Source organism: Oncorhynchus mykiss, chromosome 19 (genome assembly GCF_057628025.1).
Source record: "Oncorhynchus mykiss isolate SJ-2025 chromosome 19, ASM5762802v1, whole genome shotgun sequence".
Classification (NCBI taxonomy): Eukaryota; Metazoa; Chordata; class Actinopteri; order Salmoniformes; family Salmonidae; genus Oncorhynchus; species Oncorhynchus mykiss.
The window spans coordinates 2,171,953-2,191,307 of NC_143040.1; the positions used below are offsets into that span (position 1 = coordinate 2,171,953).

The following is a 19,355-nucleotide window of genomic DNA, read 5'->3' on the forward strand; positions in this document are numbered from 1 at the left end:
GCTCGGCCCACTATTTATTGTTTCTGCAGTAAGGATTCACCCTCTTCAGAGAATTATTGTGTAACTTATCTGCAGGTAATCGTTGTTTTGAGCTCAAAAAGCACCTCGTAGCTGTATGTAAACCAGGGAGCGAAATGAACGGCTCTTTCACCGATGCAATTCGGTTACCGACGTTCACCAAAAAGATCCGTTCAAAAACAACCTGTCGTTATCGAACGACCCATCACTAGTTGAAACGGGAAATATTTGTATAAGGAAGTAGAGGAAGTAACGGACGTTATCGTCGAAGAAAAATGTTTCAGAGGTTTGTAGCTTTCTTTTACAATGTAATGTAGAAAAGTATTTTTGAGAAGTTAGTTCATCATAAAGAGAGAGATGATTTAGGGTTTAAGACATCCGCCAAGTTAATACAATATTGATTTAAACGTTCAAGAATGATTATTTTAGGCTTATTTACGTTGGTATTGATTCATAGTGATTAGCCTAATCAATAAGATCCAATGTGATGTGAGAAAGGCTACAGGGCTATGAGGTATGGTATTATTGTTATCGGTGATTGACAGCACATTAAGGTGATTATTATCTGAGGAAACTGGCTCACTTTCACTTCCCGAAAGAAGACATCGGAATTATGTATAGCTGTCAATAAGTAAAATAGTCTGTCTCGTCAAGTAAATGTGACGTTTAACAATGTGCATATAAACTATTTAAATGTAGGGCTAAATCACATGTCAACTTTAAAGCTTTCTGGTGACAGATGAGGAAGGCAGTGGTCTGTTTGACGAACTGCAGATGCGCTCGATATAACGTCACCGGCTCATCTATGCGCGTTGTGAACCACGGGTTGAATCGTCAGCACGCCTTTTCTCAGAATGAAATTCCCGGTGCGCCGGGCGAGATAAACTGATCGCACCTCAAGTGAACTCAAGCAGAACATGAGTCTCTTCACTAAACCAGGGATGTGCAACTGGCGGCCCGCAACCAATAATAATAAAAACATTGTTTTGGAACTCAGTCTGGATCTCAACTTCCTGTTGACCGTTAGAATAATAGAAAACACAGTGCAGTTAGTAAATGTGGTTGAGCATCAGCAGTCAGTCTATTAGCCCATGTTAGCTACATGTTTTTAGATTGGTAAATTAGTCTAGCGGCTAAACTTGTGGTAAGCATGGTTGAATTACCAACCGCGGTGGGTCCCATTGATCATCAGTTATCATATTAAAAACTGTTAACATTTGCCTCCACCTCATGGCAACATGTCCCCATGGCAACATGAGTAGAATTATCTGTAAAACTGAAAATGTTTTCTCCTGCCCCATGGGGGTGTATGGATGTGGGTATGCAGACCCACGAGACACTGAGGCCCCTCATGATGACTGACATTTTTTTGTGGCCCCCACCTTATCAATGTTCTCCATCCCTGCACTAAATGATAAGGAGAGGGAACTACCTGAATTTGTCCAATAGAAACTCTCGTTGTTGAAACATTTTGCTCTCCTACCACATTAATTATCCTAACCTGCCACGTTAATTATCCTAACCTACCACGTTAATAATCCTAACCTGCCACATTAGTCATCCTAACCTGCCACGTTAATTATCCTTAATCTGAGGTAATGGTTAGGCACAAGGTTAGCAGTGTGGTTAAGGTTAGGTTTAAAACCTGTTTGGGATAGGGGGCAGCATTTTCATGTTTGGATGAAAAGCGTGCACAGAGTAAACATCCTGCTACTCAGGCCCAGAAGCTAATATATGCATATTATTAGTTGTATTGGATAGAAAACACTCTGAAGTTTCTAAAACTGTTTGAATGATGTCTGTGAGTATAACAGAACTCATATGGCAGGCGAAAACCTGAGAAAAATCCAACCAGGAAGTTGGAAATCTGAGGTTGGTAGTTTTTCAACTCATTGCCTATCGAAAATACATGTTATATGTTATTGTTAGTATAAATACAATATAATATGGTCATAATAGTTTGTAGGCCATAATAGTTTTTAGGACAAACCGTTCAGACGCTACATAAGATTTTGTGAGAAAAACGATTTTCGGGATGTCTCGTGGTCTGACAAACACCGTTGAAGCTCTGCCATCTTCAACCGCAGATGCGGAAGGGCGATATCGACGGATTCATCGACGAAGCTATGGATGCAAGGACTGACCAGACATTATATCAACATTAAATTACAGTTTTAACCATGTTTTAAGGCTACGGTGATTGTTTACAAACATTGGGGTAAAACAAGCTTATATTTTGGGTTCTGATGCAGTACGACAGTTGAACTGAACTCATGAGGCATTTATAAGTTCTATTCTTCAAGAATGGATCAGTATTGTCACGAACCGGCTCAAAGCCCGTAACAAAAGGGAGACAACGTGGAGATAAGGAGTAACAAAACATATATTTATTAAATAAAGTAAACGAAGTTCAAGATACAATGGTAATGGTGTAATCAGTCATGTAAGTCAGTGTTTTGCATGAATGTGATAATGCAGGGTGTTGAAAGGTGCCAAAGCAAACAACCAAAAACCACCAAGATACACAACAAAATCCAAAAGGTGTCTGCATGGAGTCTCCTCCAAGAATGGGGAAGTGGTGTATTTGTCCTTGGACACACTGGACACCAGGTGTTTCCCATGTAGCTGACGACCCTCCAAACTCCGCCCACCGGCATCCTAATAAGGAAACGAGAACAAAGAGAGAATACGGCAGACAGAGTGGGAGGGTCGTCACAGTATACAGTATATCATTAATTCATAAGTCCAAAAATGGATGTAGCAACTAAGGATTCTAGCTTTAAAGACCCAAAGCAGGCATGTTTATATCAATATCAAATCATTTCTGGTAAACAATTAATGAAGTACTTTGCTGTAATGGATTTCCCCCAAAAAATGGTCTGTTATGGAATCAGGGGATCCAACCAGGTAGACTAGCTGTTGTTATGTAGTCAGGGGATCCAACCAGGTAGACTAGCTGTTGTTATGGAATCAGGGGATCCAACCAGGTCGACTAGCTGTTGTTATGGAGTCAGCTAATGGGGATCCAACCAGGTAGACTAGCTGTTGTTATGGAATCAGGGGATCCAACCAGGTAGACTAGCTGTTGTTATGAAGTCAGGGAATCCAACCAGGTAGACTAGCTGTTGTTATGGAGTCAGGGGATCCAACCAGGTAGTCTAGCTGTTGTTATGAAGTCAGGAAATCCAACCAGGTAGACTAGCTGTTGTTATGGAATCAGGGGATCCAACCAGGTAGACTAGCTGTTGTTATGGAGTCAGTGGATCCAACCAGGTAGACTAGCTGTTGTTGTGGAATCAGCAAATGGGGATCCAAGTCAAATCAAATGAATAACATATTGGACTGTGTATCTTTAATAACATAGTGGACTGTGAATCTTTAATAACATAGTGGACTGTGTATCTTTAATAATATATTGGACTGTGTATCTTTAATAACATAGTGGACTGTGTATCTTTAATAACATAATGGACTGTGTATCTTTAATAACATAGTGGACTGTGTATCTTTAATAACATAGTGGACTGTGTATCTTTAATAACATATTGGACTGTGTATCTTTAATAACATAGTGGACTGTGTATGTTGGATACAATATGAAGTCGCTGATTGAACTCTTTGACCACAGATAGTAAATGTGTTGTCATTGTTTATGGTTCTTCAACAATGTTCAGAAATATTGACTGTTCTGTTATTTCTTATTGTAGCTGAGTGAGTTTTGACTTACATCAAAATTAGTCTCTCTGGGGAGAGAGAGGAGGAGACCACTGCCTCTAAAATTAGTCTCTCTGGGGAGAGAGAGGAGGGGACCACTGCCTCTAAAATGAGTATCTTTGGGGAGAGAGAGGACGGGACCACTGCCTCTAAAATGACTCAAGACACCAGTTCAAAGTGGTAAGAGATTAAATGTAAAATATACATTTCTCTTAAAGATATAAAACTAAAGGGAAAAGTGTTCCCAACATTTTTGAGAATGACACAAATATTCGTTTTCACAAAGTCTGCTGCCTCAGTGTCTTTAGATATTTTTGTCAGATGTTACTATGGAATACTGAAGTATAATTACAAGCATTTCATAAGTGTCAAAGGCTTTTATTGACAATTACATGAAGTTGATGCAAAGAGTCAATATTTGCAGTGTTGACCCTTCTTTTTCAAGACCTCTGCATTCCGCCCTGGCATGCTGTCAATTAACTTCTGGGCCACATCCTGACTGATGGCAGCCCATTCTTGCATAATCAATGCTTCTAGTTTGTCAGAATTTATGGGGTTTTGTTTGTCCACCCACCTGTTGAGGATTGACCAAAAGTTCTCAATGGGATTAAGGTCTGGGGAGTTTCCTGGCCATGGACCCAAAATATTGATATTTTTTTCTTCCCCGAGCCACTTAGTTATCACTTTTGCCTTATGATAAGGCGCTCCATCATGCTGGAAAAGGCATGGTTCGTCACCAAACTGTTTCTGGATGGTTGGGAGAAGTTGTTCTCAGAGAATGTGTTGGTACCATTCTTTATTCATGGCTGTGTTCTTAGGCAAAATTGTGAATGAGCCCACTCCCTTAGCTGAGAAGCAACCCCACACATGAATGGTCTCAGGATGCTTTACTGTTTGCATGACACAGGACTGATGGTAGCGCTCACCTTGTCTTCTCCGGACAAGCTTTTTTCTGGATGCCCCAAACAATCGGAAAGGGGATTCATCAGAGAAAATGACTTTACCCCAGTCCTCAGCAGTCCAATCCCTGTACCTTTTGCAGAATATCAGTCTGGCCCTGACTTTTTTCCTGGAGAGAAGTGGCTTCTTTGCTGCCCTTCTTGACACCAGGCCATCCTCCAAAAGTCTTCACCTCACTGTGCGTGCAGATGCACTCACACCTGCCTACTGCCATTCCTGAGCAAACTCTGTACTGGTGGTGCCCCGATTCTACAGCTGAATCAACTTTAGGAGACGGTGCTTTCGCTTTCTGGAATTTGGGAGCCCTGAAGCCTTCATTCACAACAATTGAACCGCTCTCCTTGAAGCTCTTGATGATCCGATAAATGGTTGATTTAGTTGCGATCTTACTGGCAGCATTATCCTTGCCCGTGAATCCCTTTTATTGTGCTAAGCAATGATGACGGCACGTGTTTCCTTGCAGGTAACCGTGGTTGACAGAGGAAGAACAATGATTCCAAACACAACCCTCCTTTTGAAGCTTCCAGTCTGTTATTCGAACTCAATCAGCATGACAGAGTGATCTACAGCCTTATCCTCATCAACACTCGCACCTGTGTTAAGGAGAGAATCACTGACATGATGTCGGCTGGTCCTTTTGCGGCAGGGCTGAAATGCAGTGGAAATGTTTTTGGGGGATTCAGTTCATTTGCATGGCAAAGAGGGGCTTTGAAAATCATCTGATCACTCTTCATAACATTCTGGAGTATATGCAAATTTCTATCATACAAACTGAGGCAGCAGACTTTGTGAAAATTTATATTCATTCTCAAAACTTTTGGCCATGACTGTACATCATTCATTTAAAAGGCCAAAAATTGATTTAACAATTGCAGACTGTAGCTTTAAAAGAAACATCAGGACTTCTAGAAGTTCCACTATACAGTTGTTAAAATGAAGTAGATGAGGATTTGATGTGATATTGATGAGGTGTTCTGTCTCCCTGTTTTGTTCAGTGTCCAGAAGCCCAGAGCAGAGTCACCTACAACCAGCCTGCTATCAATGAAGAGTGATCAGCCACCTGCTTTCAGCCAGGAACCATTACCAGATGACAATAATGAAGTGGAGAGTTTGGACAGTGAGGATGCATTAAAGATCACACACAACCTTCTGGACAGAAGAAGTAAGACTGTGTCACAAAGAACGGTACAAAGGCCATTATAAAACACACCAACTTATGAGTCCCAACTCTCATTGTTTTCCCACAGGTCAAACTCTGCTGACAGTCCAACAAGACGTTAAGGCTAAACTGAAACACAAGTATCAACACATATCTGAAGGAATTGGACACCATGGAAATCAAAGTTTGTTCAAGGACATCTACACAGACCTCTACATCACAGAGGGTGGAAGTGGAGGGCTCAATAATGAACATGAGATTAGACAGATCGAGATGGCATCCAAGAAACTAACCACACAAGAGACACCAATCAAATGCAACAACATCTTCAAGCCTTTACCTGGACAAGACAAACCTATCAAAACTGTGCTGACCAAAGGATTCGCTGGCATTGGAAAAACAGTCTCTGTGCAGAAGGTCATCCTTGACTGGGCAGAAGGAAAAGCAAATCAGGACGTTCATTTCATGTTTCCTCTTCCTTTCCGTGATCTGAACCTGAAAAAGGACCAATACAGTCTGATGCAACTTCTTGCCCACTACTTCTCAGAGCTGAAAGAGATTGACAGCATTGAAGATGGTGAAACCAAAACTGTTTTCATTTTTGATGGTCTGGATGAGTGTCGACTTCCTCTAGACTTCAAAAACAATGAGAAATGCTGTGATGTCACGAAACCAACCTCAGTGGACGTGCTGCTGACAAACCTCATTAAGGGGAATCTGCTTCCTTCTGCTCTCCTCTGGATTACCTCAAGGCCTGCAGCAGCCAATCAGATCCCTCCTGAGTGTGTTGACCAGGTGACAGAGGTACGAGGGTTCAATGATCCACAGAAGGAGGAGTATTTCAGGAAGAAAATCACAGATCAGAACCTGGCCAATGAAATCATCAAGCACATGAAGACATCAAGGAGCCTCCACATCATGTGCCACATGCCAGTGTTCTGTTGGTTATCAGCCACTGTCCTTGAGATGATGCTGAAAGAGGCAGAGAAGGATGACATCCCCAAAACTCTGACCCAGATGTACTCACACTTCATTCTCATCCAAATCATTGTGAAGAACAAGAAGTACAACAAAGCCACAGAGACAAACCCCGAGGAACTGTCTCAGTCAGACAAAGAGATGATCCTGAAACTGGCAAAGCTGGCTTTCCAACAGCTGCAGAAGGGCAACCTGATCTTCTATGAGGAGGACCTGAGAGAGTGTGGCCTTGATGTCACAGAGGCATCAGAGTACTCAGCATTGTGTACAGAGATCTTTAAAGAAGAATCTGGGGTGTACCAAGACAAGGTCTACAGCTTTGTGCATCTGAGCATTCAGGAGTTTCTAGCAGCAGTGCATGCTTTAGAATCATGTCTGGACAAGAAGGAAAATGTTTTCTCCCCCACTAGTGATGATGAAGAGAAGGAGTCAATCCAGTTGTCGGACTTACACAGGAGAGCAGTGGACCAGGCCTTGAAGAGTAAGAATGGACACCTGGACCTGTTCCTCCGCTTCCTTCTGGGTCTTTCACTGGAGTCCAATCAGAATCTGTTACGAGGCCTTCTGACACAGACAGGAAGTACAACACAGACCAATGAGGAAACAGTTAACAGAACAGTCAGGTACCTTTCAGACAAGATCAACCAGGAATCCTCACCAGAAAGGATCATCAACTTGTTCCACTGTCTGAATGAACTTGGTGCCAATTCTCTTGTTGAAGACATGCAGACCTCCCTGCGTTCAGGAACTCTTTCTGAAACAGAGCTTGAACCTGACCAATGTTCAGCCCTGGCTTACCTGTTACTGATGTCAGAGGAGGTGCTGGAGGAGTTTGACATGAAGACATACAACACGTCAAAGGAAGGTTATCAGAGGTTGCTGCCGGTAGTGAGAACCTGCAAGAGAGCACTGTAAGTTCTGTTATTGAGTTGATGTTTACAGTATCATTATAATGAAGGACTTGTATATCTAACAGATGATCTCCTCTCTCCAGACTGCATGGCTGTAAACTCGCATATGAATCTTGTGAGACTCTGGCCTCAGCTCTGCAGACACCAACCTCCCCCCTGAGAGAACTGGACCTCAGCTACAATGACCTGGGAGACAGAGGAGTGAAGCTGCTCTGTATTGGACTAACCAGTCCACTCTGCAACATACAGACACTAGTGTGAATTAATTATCTTCAGTATGAGTTATTATGTGGATGTTTTAAACATGTGTTAATCTTGTGTTCTTCTGCCCTCTAGTCTAGGTCAGTGTGGTCTGACAGAGGGTTGCTGTTCAGATCTGGCCTCAGTCCTGAGTTCACCCAACTCACAACTGAACCAACTGGAGCTGAGAGACAATGACCTGCAGGACTCAGGAGTTACATTGCTGTCTGCTGGACTGGAGGATCCAGACTGTAAACTACACACACTTGGGTAAGTACAGCTGTTACATTCAGATCGGTACTGAGCTTAGTAAAACAAAAACTCTCAAAATCTGATGTTTCATCACAATATTTGTGTCATGTACAAATGAATTGGTGTCCTACAAGATGATTGACACCCGTACACCAACCTAGACAGCTGTTGTGTGTCTCTTTGTAGGCTGTCTGGCTGTCTGGTCTCAGAGGAGGGCTGTACTGCTCTGTCTTCAGCTCTGAGGTCAAACCCCTCCCACCTGAAAAAGCTGGACCTGAGCTACAATCACCCAGGAGACTCTGCAGGGGGACTGCTTTCAGCTGCTCTGGTGGATCCCACATTTAAACTGATGAAGCTGAAGTAAGTCAGAATAGATGTCCTAATAGTGTGAGCAGTGGTTGTGTCATACTGTATGTAGTGTAGTAGGGTCAGTAACATGAGGACATGATGGTAGAATTAAGGGGAAGTTTACTCAGCAGGCTGAGCACTCCAACACAGCATACATCATCACCACATGAATACTCTTCTTCTGCATCTCTGATATCCTGTTGGAATTGTACTCTGTTCTGTATGCAGTAGGTAGGATAGAATACCTGTATGTCTCTAGTAATGAATTGTACTCTGTTCTGTATGCAGTAGGTAGGTTATAATACCTGTATGTCTCTAGTAATGAATTGTACTCTGTTCTGTATGCAGTAGGTAGGTTATAATACCTGTATGTCTCTAGTAATGAATTGTACTCCGTTCTGTATGCAGTAGGTAGGATAGAATGCCTGTATGTCTCTAGTAATGAATTTTACTCTGTTCTGTATGCAGTAGGTAGGATAGTAATGAACTGGGATAGTGCACCAGAACACAACAATATGGTTTAAATGTTGACTGCTTTATTAGGTCTTTGTCAGTCAATAACCTGTTTCTCCTACAGTGTGGATCATGGTGGAGAGTGCTGGCTGAAATCAGGACTGAGGAAATGTAAGTCTCTTCAATCCTAATTAACTGCATATTCAGAACTATAGTAACATAGTAACCAATCAATACTTGTTCTGTACCTACAAAACAACATTTTATATGAAGATGTGGTTTGATTAAACTCTCATTTTGTCTACAGATGCCTGTCATCTCACTATGGACCCAAATACAGAAAACCCAAACCTGATACTGTCTGAGGGGAACAGAAAGGTGACACGGGTGGTGGAGAAGCAGCCTTATGAAGACCATCCAGACAGATTTGACTCTCTGTACCAAGTTCTCTGCAGAGAAGGCTTATCTGGAGGTCGTTATTACTGGGAGGTGGAGAGGGATGGTACCGGGGCTGACATTGGTGTGGTGTACAAAGGAATGAAGAGGAAGGGAAGGGAGGATGACAGTTGGATTGGATCCAATAGGGAATCCTGGTGTTTATACTGCTCTCATAGTGGTTATGAATTTAACCATACTGCATTCTGCAGATCCATCTCTGGTCCTGATTCTGACAGAGTTGGAGTGTATCTGGACTGGTCAGCTGGTACTTTGTCCTTCTATAGTGTGTCCTCCTCTGGTACACTGACACACCTTCACACAGAACACACCACATTCACTGAACCCCTCTATCCTGGGTTTGGGGTTTACTCCTCCTCCTCAGTGACCCTGTGTCAGATAGATGACCAACACATTCAGAGGTGAGTCATAGCAATGTTTCATCATTTGTTTCCTCTGGAATCATTCCTACAATTAGATTAGTAGTAGTGGTGTGTTTTAATGGGTTCTGTTGGACCTACAGACAGTTAGATTAGTGGTAGTGGTGTGTTTTAATGGGTTCTGTTGGACCTACAGACAGTTAGATTAGTAGTAGTGGTGTGTTTTAATGCGTTCTGTTGGACCCACAGACAGTTAGATTAGTGGTGTGTTTTAATGGGTTCTGTTGGACCTACAGACAGTTAGATTAGTGGTAGTGGTGTGTTTTAATGGGTTCTGTTGGACCCACAGACAGTTAGATTAGTGATGTGTTTACAGGTGAGGACTGAGGAGCAACATGATGATTTTGAAGCATTTATTTTATCTAGTCTCACATAGCACGTGACGTCACATCTCTAGGGGGGTATGTAACTCATGATATCTGGTGACGTCACATCTCTAGGGGGTATGTAACTCATGATATCTGGTGACGTCACATCTCTAGGGGGGTATGTAACTCATGATATCTGGTGACTTCACATCTCTAGGGGGGAATGTAACTCATGATACCTGGTGACTTCACATCTCTAGGGGGGAATGTAACTCATGATATCTGGTGACTTCACATCTCTAGGGGGGAATGTAACTCATGATATCTGGTGACTTCACATCTCTAGGGGGGAATGTAACTCATGATACCTGGTGACTTCATCTCTAGGGGGGAATGTAACTCATGATACCTGGTGACTTCATCTCTAGGGGGGAATGTAACTCATGATATCTGGTGACTTCACATCTCTAGGGGGGAATGTAACTCATGATACCTGGTGACGTCATCTCTAGGGGGGTATGTAACTCATGATACCTGGTGACTTCATCTCTAGGCGGGAATGTAACTCATGATACCTGGTGACTTCACATCTATAAGCAATGTCCACCTGAGGGATCCTGAGTGTCGCAGACCAGGGTTCGATCCCGGGCTGTATCGCAACCGGCCGTGAGGGCGGTGCACAATTGGCCTAGCGCTGTCCGGATTAGGGGAGGGTCTGGGGTAGGGGAGGGTTTGGCTGGTGTAGCGGAGGGTCTGAGGTATGGGAGGGTTTGGCTGGTGTAGGAGAGGTTCTGGGGTAGGGGATGTTCCGGGGTAGGGGATGTTCCGGGGTAGGGGATGTTCCGGGGTAGGGGAGGTTCTGGGTTAGTGGAGGTTCTGGCTGGTGTATGCCGCCATTTTAAACAATATATTTTTCTTATTGTTCTCATCTTATTGACTTGCCTAGTTAAATAAAGGTTGAATAATACATTTAAAGAACTGTAACATCAGTATTGACTTTATGGAAGTTGACATGGTGGGTTATGTCACATTTAGGTAATGCATCCTACATAGGGAGCTGTCCAATCACCCTTTATACTCTTGTTGTATTGCTTATGAAGACTGTATGCGTAGTGGTGAGAGCGTTGGACTAGTAACCAGAAGGTTGCAAGTTCAAACCCCCTAGCTGACAAGGTACAAATCTGTGGTTCTGCCCCTGAACAGGCAGTTAACCCACTGTTCCTAGGCCGTCATTGAAAATAAGGATTTGTTCTTAACTGACTTGCCTGGTTAAATAAAGGTTTAATAAAAAAATGTAATGTATGCTTTATAAAGCCTTAATAAGTTGTATTTAGTTGAATCAGTCTATCCTTCTGCTTTACCAACACCAGAGACCATGGTGGAGAGAGTTGGACCAAGCCTGGACCTGAGAAAACCAGAGACCATGGTGGAGAGAGTTGGACCAAGTCTGGACCTGAGGACACCAGAGACCATGGTGGAGAGTGTTGGATCAAGCCTGGACCTGAGAACACCAGAGACCATGGTGGAGAGAGTTGGACCAAGTCTGGACCTGAGGACACCAGAGACCATGGTGGAGAGAGTTGGACCAAGCCTGGACCTGAGAACACCAGAGACCATGGTGGAGAGAGTTGGACCAAGCCTGGACCTGAGAACACCAGAGACCATCGTGGAGAGAGTTGGACCAAGCCTGGACCTGAGAACACCAGAGACCATGGTGGAGAGTGTTGTATCAAGTCTGGACCTGAGAAATGTGAGTAAACTAATTTAATTGTTTTAAAATCCAAATACGATGAAAGCAATCATTACACTTGATTCCCAGGCAAGGAACACAATCATGATCTATTTGGTCAAAACAAACTTAAAGGTAGAGTCAGCGATATGACGTAGATGCACAAAGTAAACGGTATTGTGGGCCGATTTCCGCAAAACAACTAAGAGCGTTGTAACACGATGCTAAACTTCTTGGCTGACACTGTTAGAGAGTGAAGAGAACATCCTAGGATCTACCAGAAATCAGACCTCAACATCTACAAAACACGGACCAGAACGATGTTGTTTCCTGCTTCCACAAACATTAATTAATATAACTCTAATGTCAGATTATGGTATGCTAATGAGTGTACATTCTGAGACTGTTGCTCACTTATATTCATTTTAGTTACAAGTCTATTTAATAATTATTAATTCATTATTACTTGAGATTGTCCATTTTAAATAACTACTTTTGACTTCAGGGATTCCTCAGAGCTGTGAGACTTGTGACCATGTTGAGGTAAGTCATAATGTCAATTCTTACTTTTACATACCTGCAGGAGTCAGGCACAGTCTCAAAGCCAGGTGTGTAGTGACCAACCATTCATACTGGGATATAGACAGTCCTGTGTTCTGCTTTAGTAATATAAACACAGTCTCACATCCAGGTGTGTACTGACCAACAATTCATACTGGTATATAGACAGTCCTGTGTTCTGCTTTAGTAATATTAAAACAGTCTCACAGCCAGGTGTGTACTGACCAAGAATTCATACTGGTATATAGACAGTCCTGTGTTCTGCTTTAGTAATATAAACACAGTCTCAAAGCCAGGTGTGTACTGACCAACCATTCATGCTGGGATATAGACAGTTCTGTGTTCTGCTTGGAGGCATGCAGGATTTTAGCTGTTGTCATATTTTGTCATTAGACAGTTTAATTGATAAATCACCATCATTCCATGTAACATTGAGTAAATACATTAGTTATAGATTAGTTACTTTGGTTAATGGGCCAGTTTCCCAGACACAGATTAAGTCTAGTCCTGGACCTTTAAGAACTTTCTATTGAAACTTCCATTGAGCATGCTTTTTAGTTCAGCACTAGACTCAATCTGTGTCCAAGAAACAGGCCCCATATGTATTACTGACATGCTTGTCCTTGTTCAGGACTCCACACACTGGCTTGAGATTGAACCCTTGACTTCCACTGTCCAGGGAGTGACAATGTTCAGGTAAAATAACTACTTTTAACATTTCATTCCACCTGCTAGTGTATTTCCCCGTTACCTTTGGGAATAGTCTTCTAATCCAACCTCTCCATTTGACCATTGACCCTCTCTACCACATATTGTTGTTGGCATAAGGCACAGGACACCCAAAGGGAGTTATGAGTGCACAGTGTCTGGGCTCCGCTGGCTGTGTGAGAGAGATGTCATTCTGAAGTATCACTTCAGGAACTGGGAACCCTACAGTCAACTTCTGAAAGACATGCAATACACACAAGGTGGTCCATTGCTGGACATCACTATGGAGTTAGGTGAACTGGAGGAAGTTCATCTGCCACACTGTGTCTGTTTAGGTAAAACCATATAGAAATAGTTTTCAGAAAGACATTTCCATGTAACTGAGTTTCACTTCTTAAATTAATTAATGAACTATTCTGGGAGTTTGAGTTTACTGTGATCTGGTACTGCATATTCTTTGTGTTTTAGTTGGATGAATAACACAATATTTGTCGTTCTGTCTCCTTTTTATGGTGTTGTTCAGGGACCAACCCTTCCCTGAGGAATGAGATGAAGATTCTTCATGTAGAGGAACATGGAGTGTCTTTAGAGGAAGTGCATGAGGTCACCAGATTCCATGCTAAGATTCTCCATCCCAAGTTCTCACCTATCTCCCTGATACTGAGATTACTGTCTTGGAACGTAGATGTCCACTGTGAGCTGATGCTCTATCTGACAGTGATAAAGGAAAAACTAATTCAACGCCTATACCTGTTCCCCAGTGACCCCGGCCAAATACAGGTGAGGTACCATTATTATAGAGATGACCTTAAACTGCACCACTGGTTCGTTATGTTGACACTCATTAAATGAAGATAAGTGTGTTGCTAGTTTTCTGAATAATGTTTGAATCAGACTATACATTGACTGGCTGGGCATTTCGTGCCTCGTTTCGCAGGCTGTGGAACAACAGGAAATAAAGTTTCAAGGGTCTAAAAGGATTCCCATCACAAGACCAGAGCGTTCCTTCAAACTGAATAGTTACTTCAGACTGAACATTCCCTGTTCAACCTCCATCACTCCACCGGTACAGTTTTAGTAGACTAAGAACATGAATCTGACATTTAAGTCACATATCTCTCTCTCTCTGTCTCTGTTCATGCTGGCAGTGTTTGGTGCATGCTGGGTATTGTATGAGCGAGTGTGAGTGTTGCCTGGAGTTAGATCGCCTGTGGTTACTTCTCTGGGTGGTTTCCTTTTTGCCACTGATTCAGGTTTTTTTCAGTGGTAGAATTAGATATATTGTATTTCTTGTTGAATTGTTTTGGTTGGGATGGCGACCCACATGGGGATGTCACTGGAAATGGGGATGGCAGTGGAGGAGATGCCCGGTACTAGTGATGTGGTACAGGAGGGGGTTCAGGTGGGGCTAGTCTCCCAGGTAGTGGAGGAGATGCCCGGTACTAGTGATGTGGTACAGGAGGGGGTTCAGGTGGGGCTAGTCTCCCAGGTAGTGGAGGAGATGCCCGGTACTAGTGTTGTGGTACAGGAGGGGGTTCAGGTGGGGCTAGTCTCCCAGGTAGTGGAGGAGATGCCCTGTACTAGTGATGTGGTACAGGAGGGGAGTGTTGAGAGGGATGTGGCAGAGGGGAGTCTGTGGTCTGTGGTGGGAGGGTGGGTTGAGCTGCCGCATCCCCATCCAAAGGGGCATCAGGCAGGGATGCCCAATTTCAGGACTGATATATTGTCTAAAGTTAAACTGTTACATTGGTGCCGTGACGCGGATCACTGGTTGCTGCGGAAAAGGAGGAGGTCAAAAGGGGGGTGAGTGTAACCGGTGTGAAATGGCTAGCTAGTTAGCGGTGGTGCGCGCTAATAGCATTTCAATCAGTGACGTCACTTGCTCTAAGACCTTGAAGTAGTGGTTCCCCTTGCTCTGCAAGGGCCACGGCTTTTGTGGGGCGATGGGTAACGATGCCAAGAGGGTGACTGTTGACGTGTGCAGAGCGTCCCTGGTTCGCGCCCAGGTTGGGGCGAGGGGATGGGCGTAAAGTCTAAACTGTTACACAAGGCCTGGTGGACATCTCTTCTTGGATCATGGCTTTCTGGCTTCATGCAGCCCAGAGACTGTTGTACTGTGACGGTTCTAGCTGGGTGGATACAGCCGACACATTGATGAGGAGAGCAGGCTGTTTGGCTTAGACAAGCACCTCATAGAGCTAGAGGGGGTGATTTGTCTGGTCTGACTCTATTCTATGAGTCTGTTATGCAGGCTTGGACAGTTTCCTCTTAAAGCTGGAGGGGGGTGATTTGTCTGGTCTGACTCTATTCTATGAGTCTATTATGCAGGCTTGGAGAGTTTCCTCTTAAAGCTGGAGGGGGGTGATTTGTCTGGTCTGACTCTATTCTATGAGCCTGTTATGCAGGCTTGGAGAGTTTCCTCTTAAAGCTGGAGGGGGGTGATTTGTCTGGTCTGACTCTATTCTATGAGCCTGTTATGCAGGCTTGGAGAGTTTCCTCTTAAAGCTGGAGGGGGGTGATTTGTCTGGTCTGACTCTATTCTATGAGTCTGTTATGCAGGCTTGGAGAGTTTCCTCTTAAAGCTGGAGGGGGGTGATTTGTCTGGTCTGACTCTATTCTATGAGCCTGTTATGCAGGCTTGGACAGTTTCCTCTTAAAGCTGGAGGGGGGTGATTTGTCTGGTCTGACTCTATTCTATGAGTCTGTTATGCAGGCTTGGACAGTTTCCTCTTAAAGCTGGAGGGGGGTGATTTGTCTGGTCTGACTCTATTCTATGAGTCTGTTATGCAGGCTTGGACAGTTTCCTCTTAAAGCTGGAGGGGGGTGATTTGTCTGGTCTGACTCTATTCTATGAGTCTGTTATACAGGCTTGGAGAGTTTTCACCATGTTGGGGATGGGTGTCCATTCTGTGCTGAGTCTGAAACTCTGACACATCTGTTCTTACAGTGTCCCAGGTTGGTCGAGATGATTGACCTGATCACTGGTTGGTTCTCAGCTCTGGGAGAGGTTTTCTCTTCCCAAATGTTTATATTTGGGACAAAGTACAGGTTTAGTAGAAGGGGTGTTGTTATCTTACTTAACTTTGTGTCAGGGGCAGCTAAATTATCAATTTGATAGACATGAAAGAACAGTATTCGGGAACAGGGGACTGTGGACGTGGTGGGAATGCTGGAGGGGATGTTGGCAGCCAGACTGAGGGTTGAGTTTGCCTGGACAGGGGTCTGTGGACAGGGGTCTGTGGACATGGTGGGAATGCTGGAGGGGATGTTGGCAGCCAGACTGAGGGTTGAGTTTGCCTGTTACAAAATGGTTAACATTGATCTGTTTGAGAATATGGGGTATTTAGAGGCTGTTGTTTTTAGTTACTGTGGCGGAAGATTTGGTGTTGTGTTTTTAATTAATGTTTAACCATGTTTTTGTTTAACCTCTCTCGCTCTCTCTCCCTCCCTCCCCCCAGAGGATTCATCTCATACATAGAGACACCACACCAAGCTTTTTCAAGGTGGATATGGAAATTACAGGGATTGAGATGGAGTTAATCGGTGATGATGAGAGGATAGTATGGAAAGAAACTCTACAAAAATGTAGGAGAATATGTCAATCATAACTTTTTCTGACCGATGCTATTTAGAGTGATATAACCAATTTATGTTTCTTTCAGATGAATACATCACTGAAACCCATTCAACTAGTAAGTAAACATGAGAGATACAAACCAATGACTTGAGGGTCAGTCAACATGGTTTACTGTAGGACCCGGACTAGTCCTGATTATAAAAGACTGTCTTCAAGAACAATGACATCTCTTCCAGGACTTGATGTAGATTAGCCTGGTTCTGAATGTCCCAATGACATCTCCTCCAGGACTTGATGTAGATTAGCCTGGTTCTGAATGTCCCAATGACATCTCCTCCAGGACGTGATGTAGATTAGCCTGGTTCTGAATGCCCCAATGACATCTCCTCCAGGACTTGATGTAGATTAGCCTGGTTCTGAATGCCCCAATGACATCTCCTCCAGGACTTGATGTAGATCAGCCTGGTTCTGAATGCCCCAATGACATCTCCTCCAGGACTTGATGTAGATTAGCCTGGTTCTGAATGCCCCAATGACATCTCCTCCAGGACTTGATGTAGATTAGCCTGGTTATGAATGCCCCAGTCTGTTTTTCTATGTCTGTGAAACCGTCCCTAAATGTGAATGTGTGATATGTTCAGGTCGTTATTGTAAAACAGAATGTTTTCTCAATACTTTTATTTTAGGAGTCTGCTTCTAAATGACTGAAATGTAAATGTACAAATGTAATTATTTTGTAACCTGACTCTCTCAGGTGCTGTGTTGGGGGCAGGAGGTCCGGCTGAGAGCAGTCTGACTGGTTCTGCAGTGCAGCAGCTGCGTTCTGTACGGACAGAGTTTGTGAAACGAGTATCAGGACCTGTCCTGGATGGTCTGCTGGACAGACTCCTGCAACACACAGTCATCAACCAGGAGGAAATGGAGTCAGTGAAGGTGATAGCTGAGAGGGCAGAGAAGGCACGTGACATCATCGACATGGTGTTGAGAAAAGGAACTGAGTCAAGTTACAGGATGATCAACTTATTTGGGGAACTGGACCCTTGTCTTTGTTCACAGCTTCAGATCAACAGTGTTGGGCTTCCAACCTAATGGTAGCATGGATAGTAACAGTGTTGGGGTACCAACCTAATGGTAGAATGGATAGTAACAGTGTTGGGGTACCAACCTAATGGTAGAATGGATAGTAACAGTGTTGGGGTACCAACCTAATGGTAGAATGGATAGTAACAGTGTTGGGGTACCAACCTAATGGTAGAATGGTTAGTAACAGTGTTGGGGTACCAACCTAATGGTAGAATGGACAGTAACAGTGTTGGGGTACCAACCTAATGGTAGAATGGATAGTAACAGTGTTGGGGTTCCAACCTAATGGTAGAATGGATAGTAACAGTGTTGGGGTACCAACATAATGGTAGAATGGGGACAGTAACAGTGTTGGGGTACCAACCTAATGGTAGAATGGATAGTAACAGTGTTGGGGTACCAACCTAATGGTAGAATGGATAGTAACAGTGTTGGGGTACCAACCTAATGGTAGAATGGATAGTAACAGTGTTGGGGTACCAACCTAATGGTAGAATGGATAGTAACAGTGTTGGGGTATCAACCTAATGGTAGAATGGATAGTAACAGTGTTGGGGTATCAACCTAATGGTAGAATGGGTAGTAACAGTGTTGGGGTACCAACCTAATGGACAGTAACAGTGTTGGGGTATCAACCTAATGGTAGAATGGGTAGTAACAGTGTTGGGGTACCAACCTAATGGACAGTAACAGTGTTGGGGTACCAACCTAATGGTAGAATGGACAGTAACAGTGTTGGGGTACCACCCTAATGGACAGTAACAGTGTTGGGGTACCAACCTAATGGTAGAATGGACAGTAACAGTGTTGGGGTTAAGTGTTGTAGTAACAGTGTTGATCCTGATCCTAGACCAATTAAATATAGTTTTTGGTTCCTAAAATGGTTCCATAGTGCTCTATTCACTATGTAGTGCACTAGTATCGACCAGGGCCCTATTCCCTATGTAGTGCACTACTTTAGACCAGGGCCCATAGGGCTCTATATAGGGAATAGGACTCTGGTCTAAAGTAGTGCACTATATAGGGAATAGGACTCTGGTCTAAAGTAGTGCACTACATAGGGAATAGGACTCTGGTCTAAAGTAGTGCACTATATAGGGAATAGGGCCCTGGTCTAAAGTAGTGCACTATATAGGGAATAGGGCTCTGGTCTAAAATAGTGCACTACATAGGGAATAGGGCCCTGGTCTATAGTAGTGCACTACATAGGGAATAGGGCCCTGGTCTAAAGTAGTACCACTACATAGGGAATAGGGCTCTGGTCTAAAGTAGTACCACTACATAGGGAATAGGGTCCCATTTAGGACTATCATTTAACTTGGTGAGTATTCCACCACACTTCTGTCTGTTCACCATTGGTTGGCTGGGAAGCCTGTAAACATTCATCTAATACACACACATTAAGAATGAGACACACACACACACACAGTAACGCAAAAACATCTACTGCCCCGTGTCCCTGAACAGGTAAATAATGTGCC

At 43.5% G+C, this 19,355-nt stretch overlaps 1 protein-coding gene across 1 annotated transcript; it reads left to right on the forward strand.

Annotated features, from left to right (window-relative positions):
• The first annotated feature begins 3,750 nt into the window (after positions 1–3,750).
• On the forward strand, positions 3,751–18,715 carry LOC149974641 (NACHT, LRR and PYD domains-containing protein 1 homolog). The gene is made up of 17 exons (XM_090209853.1): positions 3,751–3,912; positions 5,688–5,854; positions 5,940–7,740; positions 7,824–7,997; positions 8,077–8,250; positions 8,419–8,592; positions 9,158–9,204; positions 9,341–9,890; positions 11,731–11,966; positions 12,451–12,488; positions 13,138–13,202; positions 13,335–13,549; positions 13,738–13,994; positions 14,152–14,280; positions 16,673–16,799; positions 16,877–16,906; positions 17,546–18,715. The coding sequence occupies exons 1-17, from the start codon at positions 3,842–3,844 to the stop codon at positions 17,878–17,880; spliced, it is 4,590 nt and encodes a 1,529-aa protein (XP_090065979.1). The 5' UTR covers positions 3,751–3,841; the 3' UTR covers positions 17,881–18,715.
• Positions 18,716–19,355: the final 640 nt, after the last annotated feature.

Excerpts from the sequence above, each read along its gene's own strand:
- LOC149974641 (XM_090209853.1), top strand. The coding sequence starts at position 3,842 with ATGAGTATCTTTGGGGAGAGAGAGGACGGGACCACTGCCTCTAAAATG. Across the intron at positions 8,593-9,157 it reads TTTAAACTGATGAAGCTGAA|TGTGGATCATGGTGGAGAGT; the intron begins GTAAGTCAGAAT and ends TTTCTCCTACAG. Across the intron at positions 14,281-16,672 it reads CAACCTCCATCACTCCACCG|AGGATTCATCTCATACATAG; the intron begins GTACAGTTTTAG and ends CCCTCCCCCCAG.